Source organism: Microtus pennsylvanicus, chromosome 3 (genome assembly GCF_037038515.1).
Source record: "Microtus pennsylvanicus isolate mMicPen1 chromosome 3, mMicPen1.hap1, whole genome shotgun sequence".
In the NCBI taxonomy this organism is placed as follows: Eukaryota; Metazoa; Chordata; class Mammalia; order Rodentia; family Cricetidae; genus Microtus; species Microtus pennsylvanicus.
This window is the reverse complement of record NC_134581.1, coordinates 44,648,078-44,659,080: the sequence shown is the minus strand read 5'-3', so window position 1 is coordinate 44,659,080 and position 11,003 is coordinate 44,648,078. Positions and strand designations below refer to the sequence as shown.

Sequence of the window (11,003 nt, the reverse complement as noted above, 5' to 3'; positions counted from 1 at the left end):
GGAGAGCGTAATGGAGTTGGATTTTAGGGTGGTGAGTAGATCTGGGGCCGTGGAGTGCAGAACGAGGGTGGTCTTGGAGAGAAGCAGAATCAGGTGAAGGGGACAAGACCGGAGAACCCCTGCACAATTTCTCTGTCACTCCTGGTACATGGCCATTGGCTTGAATGGAAGGCCAGATGCTCTTCCCTCTCTTCAGAGCTGGTGTCTAGGGTGTGACTGTGGATTAGCCCACAATATTCTTACTCATTCCTCTTGGAACCTCATTTCAAAATAGCTTTCTTCCTCCAGGGAAGTCACATGCTGTTTCTATCATACTTCCTTCCGTATGAGTCAAATGATTACCTTGATCATTTTAAGTTTTCACAAAGGTTAGTATAAAATGTTCTGAAGAGGAATGAATTTTATAAATTTAAACCATCTGCACTGGATCCTGAAGTTGTGAGAATCAACTGGGTAAAAGAAGAGCCAACTAGAGGTCTAGTTTAAAAGTTTAATTACCTACTGAATATTAACTCATGCATTTGCAGGCTGTGATAGTAATCTGAAAATTAAGGGGGTCAATATTCTAAGTCACAAACACAGGAAAATTCTGACTCAGATAAAAGCTTCAATTTTTAGTTCTATAAGTGTGTGGCTTTATATAGCTTTTATGAAATATTTGCGTGTTTAATATTAGCCTTTATTATAGTACCTCCTTCTTAGAAACAATATTAAAAATCCTTTATATCATAATTATCCCTGGTTATATAAACTTATTGGAAAAATATTTTGGTCATCAAGTACAACATCAGGGTTAATTCAATCCTTACCTGCAAAGAGTTGACAATAATTATGAGCAAATATCCAATTTATGTATTGAACAACAACGTAATTTTTCACATAGTACAGCAGGACAATGTAGATGTGATTATGGACTTCTCAGCAATATTTTACTTAAAAACTACACAATTGGACTTTCACAATGGGAGACATACAGTCACATTGTTTGAATAAGAAAGATATTTATGAAAACACAGTACAATCAGGCATAAAGGACTTTAAATGTATACTTGTTGAACAACTGACATGCTGATTCATACATGGATACAATAACAGAAACACATTTCATGAAAAACCTAGATTTTTCTAACTCCAAAGTCTATAAAGAAAATTTAAAAGAATAGAAGAAATACGTGGCAAGTTGGGAAGTCTTATTGTTCCCCTTTTCAATAGCAGAAAACTGTAGGGAAAACATTCCCTTTGAACTGGGAGAACTAACAGTGCTTTTCACGTTCTTATCATTTTATGATGTGCATAAAGGAATAGAATGGGTTGTAAATTACTACTTTCATACTTATATAATGATGCCCCTAAATCCCATTTTTTTGTGTCACGCAATGAGAAAACTATTTGAAAATAACCTAATGGAATTTATGCTTTTGGTTGTGACACGAAGTAGAAGAGTTACCTGTTGAAAATTGAATTCTGTTGAAATGTCTCTAATCATAAGGACTATCTATGTATTTTGAGATGGAGTTGATGCTTGTTTGATTCATCGCTAATGCAAACCTGATATTGTTACATTGTATCAAAGTGCTAATAGCCCTCATTTCAGTTATGGTTAGTAACATCTCTAGACACATTCATATGGTCACTTATGAACATAGTTGCTATTCTTCCTGAATCAATGTGCATTGGGGTGAAACTGAGTATTACTGGGCCTAACACTTTTGCACTAAACTTATCAATAATTTATAGCTACTTAATTCCACATTGTGGAAAATTTAGGAATCACATTTTTTTTTCCTCACAAACTTGGGATGATATTTAGCCCCAAATGAATAAACTCAAATATCAAGGTTTTATGATATAATAAAAATTCATAAATCATTAATCTCAAATATATTTGATAAAATTATTACACCATCCTTATTAGTGACAAAATTAATGACATTAACATCTCACATTGAAGGTTTGAAATACAATAGAAATAAAGGCAGATAAATGTCCAATGTTCAGCATAACTGAGCTCCAAAATAAACTGTTCCTATAAATTCCCTCATCTGTGCCAGTAGCACACAATGAGGTAAGTAGTTAAGCACCCCAATAACACTGCTATGTTTTGGGGCCTACTTTTTTTTTAAACCATTTGTCCTACAAAGGTCACCATATTAATTCAAATCACTCAGGATTCATGGGCCCTAATGTTGAGAAATATGTACATACTTCATGATTCCATTCCCAGAGTTTCATTTATATATCAGTTTTATTCAACAGTTTTCTTCCAGGCAATAGTTATTCCTGAAAATGAGCTGCTTCCATAAAACAGAAACTTTAGTAAATAAAATCGGTAGCTGAGAACTTTTAATAAAATCTCCAGTCATCCAGGTCCCTTATAAAGCGCACAAGTGCCTTAAAATCCATCTTCTTTAACATCACACTAAGAACACAGTGGCAACTGTTTTTGTAAACCATTATCTCTTTGAGATGACGTGGGTGAGACTCCACATGGACATTCAGCCTCTTCTCTCAGACCTCCAGCCAGGTCGATAGTAGTGAAGATGGTACTCCCTGCTGTAGATACCTGTGCAGTAAAAGACTTTATTTCACACGGGCTAATAAGATGGGCGAACGGAGACACCATTTAGAGCAGTAGTTCTCAAGGCTAAAGTGCATCATAATCACCCGTAGAATTTGTAAGCAAGTACACTTTTGGATATCAAGCCCAAGGCATTCATTCAGGTTCAGTAAGTTTGGGATATATGTTTAATCTTAGTTCCTGGGGACTGCAGGCGTTGATGGTCCAGGGACCACACCGCATTAAGAATCACTAATTTAGAACAAAAAAATTCTGACTTTTGATTGACCATACCAATACCACTTCTTTTCTCTACTCCCCTATTGCTCTCTCTCTCTCTCTCTCTCTCTCTCTCTCTCTCTCTCTCTCTCTCTCTTCCCTCCCATTCCCTATTTTTTCATCCTTCTCCACCCCTTGCCCTCTCAAGACCTCTCCTCTCATTTATATAACAAGAACTGGCATCTTAGGATCTAATACTGTCTAACAGCTTAGCCTTAATGAAGCTCAATTATATTGGATAAAATCAATATATCATCTTTATTGAGCTGCAAGGCTATTAAGGCTTATTACCCAGAGGATTTGAAGTTATCTTCAAATCTTAAAGTGCTAAATGTCACCACAATCATAAAACTACAGCTCTCCTTTCATGTAGTATATGGTAGACAAAGCTCTCAAAGGGGAGAAAGGAGACACTGAAAATAATCATTTTCATAGACAGAGAACATCCCAATACTCAGCCATATAGTTTTGATAAACCTCATATATGAGGGTAGTCCTGGCTTAGAGTACTAAAAGGCACATGGTAACAAAATCTTCAACTTTTGAAAAGAAAGTATGGATAATTTTGTTGTATTGTTTTTCTCTGAGAATGAAGAGTTGGCAAAGGCAACCTTACAATGTAATTATTTTCAAATAAAATCTCTCTTAAATATTAAATACATCCTGTTTTGATATAATCCGAATGTCTACTGTTCAGTATGAGATGGAGTATACTTATAAACTCTTAATTTAGAAATGAAAACTTGCATCGGAAGAATTTTACAGAGAAGAAATCTGAAAAAAATTTATCATTTCAATTACCTGACATACATTTATACAAAATATACTCTATGCTTTTTATTTGTGAATGAGTTAGTAGCCAGCCTTCTATTTTCCTAACTTCCCATCTCTTAGCCTCAGGCATGCTAAAATTACTAACACAGAGAATGTAGTATAACTAAATGGGGATGGACTGGGGGTTGTAACAGTACTGCCAGTGTGTGGTGGGGACCACTGTCTTTGGTTGTGTGACTAATCTGCCAGGCCTGAGAATCCTCAGCATTTCTTCCTCACTAGACCACAACAAGCCTTGTATCATTTATTTGCTGTTGCTTGTTTTCAGTGATGGGGACCAAATCCTAGCCTAGTGCAAGCCGCTAAAGACTCAGCTATGAAGCCCTGTCCCAGACCTTCTCAAACGCTGCCTGCAGCTTCCCTTCCCGCACTTCCTAAGTTCACTACCATGCCTTCATATCCTTTCTCCTGCCAGGCTGACTAACTCTATCTCCCTAATTTGAAGAATACAATAACCTTATTTTTAGCTCTTAATTTAAATGTTAACTCCTTCCCAGAGATGAAAATGAGTATGTATTAGTAGTTGCTGCTGCTGAAAATTTTTTTACTTTAATACAGTCATTTTGATTCTGTATTGCACACACACACACACACACACACACACACACAAACACAGAGATCTTAGCTATTGTCAAGTTATAAACCTGAGAACATTTAGTAGATGAAAAATAAAATTAGTGGCAAATTAAGCTTAATAGTATATATGTCATGTGATTCTCAACGATAGACTTTGAATATATACAAATTGTATTCTATTCTATTTAGACATAGTCTCCCAGTTAGCACATTGTAATGATAGTTTTGTGAATTTTTTAAAAAATATTAAGTCAATTAACATATGTCTGTTGTTAACTTAGTTAATAATTGTTACTTATTTTATTAGTCGAAAGAAAATGATTGATTTTCTGTGATTTTTTAGCAACCATTTTGAGTTGTGGAATTAAAATAACAAGGAGTTATAAAAAGAATTAGAAATGTTTAAACCCTTAATTGCCACAAACTTCAGTTCGAAAAACTAAGAAGAAATAGCCTAAAATATATCCAACTGCAGTTTAAAGGTATAACATGTTCGAGTAAATGGTTCAGGAAGTATTTCAAATTTGGTTATTTCCAAAGAGTGATTGATTAAAAAAAATGAATTGACAAATAATTTTAGGTTTAGATCAACTGGATACTAAAACTTCCGTTCATAGAGTCTGTATAAAAGAATAGTTTGTGTCGGCTGTCCTCAGCATAGCAATAAATATTCTACCAGTTTTGAAGCGGTCCTGCCCCGTTGGCTGCTGGGAGTGTGCTTATGCTGGTAAGCACCACGTGCTCTGAGAGTTTTGATACGTTATCAAAGTTGCTGATCTGCGTGGTCAGGGACTTCCTGCTCTCTGTGCTTGTCCGTCCCCTTGCGAGCCGATCTCCTTGGCGATGATGAACCCCCAGACAACAAGAAAAGGCAGCTTTAAATTCCTCTCGAAATTTTCCTGGCAGACCAGAGAGAATGAAAGGAGAGTGAGTTATGTATCAACAGCTCTCAACACTGAGTGCGCAGGGTACAAATGAGTCGTTCCCTTGAGCCACACTAACTGTGAGGTGGAGTATTTTGTATCAATAAAGGAAATAGAGAAAGGAAATTAAAAGATGAAGTATTTTCCTATAATACTTGGCGTTTGTTTTCTTTCTTTAAAGTCAAAACCCTTGTGTTTCTCGTTAGTTTTTAAGCCTGTAAGGCACTTGATTGTTTCAAAAGCAATGAAGTCTATCTACATTGTGTATAAGTAAATAAACTGAGGTGTGCTATATTATAAAGATGCTGAAACCATGAGAAGTCACAAAACAGGAAAAATAAATTATAGTTTTTATGAAAATTCTGCTTTCATATCCCATGTGTGACAAAATAGGAAAAGCAAGAAACTGGAAGAATTATAGCAAGTACTTATCTTTGACCTATTAGTGAGATTTTAGGCATTTAAGGTGATGAAATGATCACCTTTATTAGAGTGAGGGTTGTTCTTGCTTGGAAACTGTTCTTTCTTCTCTCTGGGCCTATGCTTCTGAGGGACTAGGTGTGGAGACCGTTCCCAGGCCTAAGACAACGGCAGGCAGACACCAGGTCGTAGTCTGTGGCCAACTTAACCTCATACCAGGACTCTGCTTTGGTCTGTGCCTTCTGCTTCAAACAGTTGCCGCCCACCTTCCGTATAGGTTTCACCTACCCAGTGCCAGGTCAGAGCACTAGCCCGTGTGTGTTCAGCAACTATTTACTTCAGAAAACTTACTTTTCTGAAATAAAATTGGTTGTCCTTTTATTTTACCAACTAAACTTTTTTAATTTGTGAAATTATAAAAATTATAGTTCTAGATTGCCATGTAACATTTCATGGAATAGAATTAATTAAATTTCATTTAATTAAATGGAATTAAACAGATGCAAACATTTGTTATGTATTCATAGCAAAACAGAAAATCCTTTTTTTATTTTTTAACTTTTGAGATCTATAATAGATCCTTCTATTTGTAATTATCTCCCCATCAAGTCTTCCTCTATCTGTTCTAAGTACTTAGACAAATCATGCAAATCAAAAAGCCAATATGAAATTGGAAGGCACATGCTCTTTATTAAATGTACAGTAAATAGTTTTCTTGAATATAAAAATGACTATATAGTTAGAAAGGGAAACAAATACATAGCCAAGTAATCGGGAACAAAATAGTACAAAAATGTAGATAATTGCAGCATAGTTTGATGAGGCCACCTGTAGGTTTCCCAAGCTCCAGGGGATGGCTCACACTTACATCCTTATGGGCAGTTCTAAATGGATTTAATGAGCTATTAAAACATAAACTAACATGAACTTGGTATGGGGATGTTTGGGAGACCATGACAAAGATTTGAAGGGAAGAAGTGGGGTTAGATGGTATCATATTCATTGCATATACATATATATGTAATATATAATAAATAGTAATATACGTAAAATATATTGCAGAGGTGTGCTGAATTAGTTATGGATGTGTGTATCTTTTAGCTTAAGTGTTATTATGAGCAATCCTGTTTGTTTGGTTTTTTTTTTTGGCAAGTGAGAACTCTTCAAGGAACTTAAGTATAGAAATCTCTGAAAGCAGGTTGGTTTCAATCCAGTTTCAATTATGCCATGCATTTTGACAAAAAAAAACGTATCAATGCAAAACAGATAAAGGTATTTCATACTTTTTAATCGTAGGTTTGATCAAAGGAATGTATGGTACTCAAAATTTTTACTGCTCCATTTACTGTTTATTCTAAGTTTTCTGAGAAAATATTGCACAATGCCCTCTGAAATGCTATGTGCTATGTATTCACTTTCAAAAAGGAGAAATCCAAAACCAATCCAGTCAGGGGCTGTCATGGCTCCCACACAACAGACACTGACGTCTGTATCTCCTTCAGAACTGTTCTGGAGCATCTGCTCTGGAAGCTCCACCATTGAGGTGAGGCTCCTGATGAAACACTGGACACTCACCACTGAGAAAGTTGTAAATGATTGGGTTAGCAGCACTGTTAGCATACACAAGCCAGTGGGAAAACGTGAACCAAGCATAGACAGTCTCTCTGTCTTCGGTGTGTGTGAACATCCCAAACACTCTGTAGGAAGAGAAACAGAAACAAAATCAAAAGGGATCTTTAAATAATTGAATTCAAAGGTGAACAAACTTCACAGCAATAAACTGGCTCTGAACTCTGCACTGACAGCCCAGTATCTTCAGCCCAGTGTCTTCAGAATGGTTTTGGGTACCCATCAGAACCTCCAGCGTATGCAGGGTACACACACACACACACACACACACACACACACACACACACACACACAACAAGTCAGCTGAGAGGAAAAGGCTGGAATCAGGAAACGCGAATCTCTTGTCAACAAGATAGAAGCTGACTTTCCGTCCTGTTATCTTGTTTCTAGATGGATTGACTAACCTTGTTGCTATTCCTTATGTGCATGGATGGTATCGTGCGTGAATGTCTGTGCATCACTTGTGTGCATGCCTGGTACTCACAGCAGTCATGAGAGCATGCTGGGTCTCCTTTAACTGGGGTTACAGATGGTGGTCAGCAGCCATGTAGGTGCTGGGAGTTGAACCCCGGTCCTCTGGAAGACCAGCCACTGGTCTTACCCACTAAGCCATCTTCCAGACCCATTGCACATATTTTAATTAGCAGTCCAAAACTGGACTGCTAAATTCTTTCCACGTTCACTTGTGCACTGATGAATGTATATTTCCTAATCTCTAATGTTCCCAGTCTCATTGAAATTTCCATAAGGTATCTTTGTTTACAGTAAGTGACTGGTTTTCAATGAGTAAGATTCTGATAGTCCTTAGGTACATGAGTTTCAAGTTTTCATATATTATGTTAAACTGAAAATGTATTACAGTACACTCAAAGTCTATTTTTGAGTAATTTTAACATTGTCTTTCACTTGTGTGGGGTGATTAGGTAGGGGGTAAAAGTAATTCCTCAATGACATGAATTTAGATTCCCAGAATGCCCACAAAAATCCTGACATATTAGTGCACATCTGTAATCTTAACAATCATATTGTGAGCTTGCAGGTGGAGACAGGAGAATCTCCTGGACGCTCATAGCCCGGCTACCTTGGAGTACACAGCACAACTGCAGAAATGAAGAGCAGAAAGCAAGAACTGACTCCCCATAGTTTTCCTCTTGTCCTCTAACCTCCATACCTGTGTTATGATATGTGTGCAGCAACACACACACACACACACATACACACACACACACACACACACACACACACCACTGAAAAGAAAAATCAAGCCCACTGTATTCTATTCATAGAAATTTCCCACTCTCTTTTCTGGTAGAATTTAACAATGATGCCCACAAACTCACCCACACACTTGCAGCTACTCTGACCCATGATGAAGAGATGTGTTCCCTCCTGGGGGCCCTATCAACGATCATGTGACTTGTATCTTAGACTGCTTTCCAAAGAGAAAGATGTATGATAGAAATGAATTTCTTAGACACAGTGATGCTCTATAGAGCAGTAAAAGTTTGTAAAACCACACACAGAGTGAAAGAATGTGGACAAATTCAGTCTACAATAAGATGCAAGTGCTAGTTCGAAATCTCTGAAATACTAGATCACCTGGAGGAAGTTAGCTTTAGTCAAACAGGCAAAAGGCTACATTTCAAGAAAAAGAAGATAGGACTTTACAGTGTGTGAAAAATAAAAACAAAATTGATATGCAAAGCAAAGCTAAATTTAAAGATACATATTTTTAAAAATGGCAGCTTATGTTGGTAGGTCTTCTGTCTATGTGTTAATTTCATTGGTTAATAAAGAAACTGCCTTGGCTTTTTGATAGGACAGAACTTAGATAGGCAGAGTAGACCGAACAGAATGCTGGGAGAGAAAAGCAGAGTCAGGCAGATGCCATGATTCCCCTTCCCGAGACAGATGCTGGCTAGACTCATGCCGGTAAGCCATGCCATTGTGGTGGCATTCAGATTATTAGATATGGGTTAGTTAAGATGTGAGAGTTATCCAACAAGAGGCTAGAACTAATGGGTCAGGCAGTGTTTAAATGAATACAGTTTCAGTGTAATTATTTCGGGTGTAAAGCTAGCCTGGTGGTGGGCCGCAGCCCGCCGCTCCTTCTACAAGTAGCCATAAACATAATTTTCAAAATTGTTTTAAAATGTTTGTGTTTATACCAACAGGCATATTGCTCAAAACTTGAAACACTTTTAAACGTGAAAATTTTTCTCCCCAGGAAAGGAGGGTACTTAATTCAGAATAATAAGCTGTCTATTATTGACAAGAGGGCATTTGGAAATAGAGTCAGAGGTCAAGAGCAGAGATAGAAGAAATTCAAATGTGCACCTCATGGGAGTGCTAAATCCATTCTTAAACTAGTTTGTTTAGACTAGTAAATAGAGGAGGGGAAGAAGGGGAAAGGAGGAGGGGAAGAGGAAGGAGGAATCTATTCAGTGTCATTCATGTCTATGACGCTCTTAATATCAGAAAACAGAAGCTAGCAAAGACAATAGTTTTTGCATTTTATTTCTGTGAGAAATAACATGAGAGAAGAGACTTAGCAGAAGTAGAGGGTAAATGAGGTATTGTGAGTGAACACAGATCTCAAGAACAGGGGTTTTCAAAGCCTTATACATACAAGGCTACAATGTTTCTGAACAAAAGCTCATTTTCCACTTCTTCATTAAAAAAGTCTTTAAACAATCAAACACAAAGACCAAATCTTTTCAGCTGGTTATACCACTTTTTATCTGATTCTAGCCAAACCTACCTGTCCCTAAGGTCCCCAGCTGTGAGGAATATGATATTGACTCTGACTTTGGGAAAAGGGACAGATTAAGTTTGAAGACTTTTAGAAATGGAATTAAGGTTGCCTTGGGACCAGTCTGTGTGCAACAGGTTTGATACAATACAACATGGTAATATATTATATTGTCATGAATATAACATGGTACCATATTATTCTAAAATATGTAGGATGTATAATATTATAATGTTATACTACATTATATAAATATAACACATACATATGTTATATTAATATTGATACTGAAATTATTTCAATAACTTCAAGAAATGGACATCTTTCTCTAGGTTTAATGTTGAACACAAAATATCTACTTTATTGCTGCTGTGCTTAGTGCCCCAAATGAATAATTCTTGTCTCTTTTTATTCTGAAAATATTTTCTTTGAAAGAAAGGACTGTAGTGTGGTCATTTATATATTTGAGAACAATGTTGGAAAACCATTTATTCTCATGAAAAAGAATTCAGATGTGCAATTTTATTTACGATATTAGCTATTGAAACACAGTTTTTATTAGAATGTTTCCTCCATCTAAGGCTTAGCAATCTACCCCGAGAGGTTAGGAAAACAGCTATTTTATCTACCATTCAACTGAAAATCTCTACTGACAGAGCATGCTAGAAGGCTGACGTTGCCTTAAGTGTTCTAACAACTGAGTTGACTGGCCGGATAAAGTACCTAGGAGAGGGTTTTTTCTGTTTAGAAAGAAAGGAGTTCTTAATTAAATGTCAAGCTCCCTGATTTTCAAATAAATACACGGGCTTTACCTCTTTAGCACATTGAGAATGCTGATTGGGAGATAGCAAATTGCAAAGACCAGAAGAACGACCATGAGCATCCGGGCTGTTTTCCTCCGTGCTCGGATCTGCTTTATCTCAGCAGCCACAGCGCTAATCCGGGCCTTGCTCTGCTGTCCGGACCCTCGGGGCTGAGAAACGGGTTGCTGCTGCTTCCATTTTCTCTGAACCACAGAAGAAGTTCCTGGGAT

The 11,003-nt window shown here is 37.0% G+C and overlaps 1 protein-coding gene across 1 annotated transcript in view; it reads right to left on the bottom strand.

Annotated features, from left to right (window-relative positions):
• Positions 1-478: 478 nt before the first annotated feature.
• Hcrtr2 (hypocretin receptor 2) overlaps positions 479-11,003 on the bottom strand; it is an 86,758-nt gene continuing 76,233 nt past the window's right edge. Inside the window, exons 5-8 of the mRNA XM_075965220.1 lie at positions 10,783-11,003; positions 7,165-7,286; positions 4,923-5,145; positions 479-2,563 (exon numbers count right to left, since the gene is read on the bottom strand). Coding sequence (XP_075821335.1) covers positions 2,509-2,563; positions 4,923-5,145; positions 7,165-7,286; positions 10,783-11,003 — 621 coding nt within the window. The 3' untranslated portion in view covers positions 479-2,508. The remainder of the gene's footprint in view (positions 2,564-4,922; positions 5,146-7,164; positions 7,287-10,782) is intronic.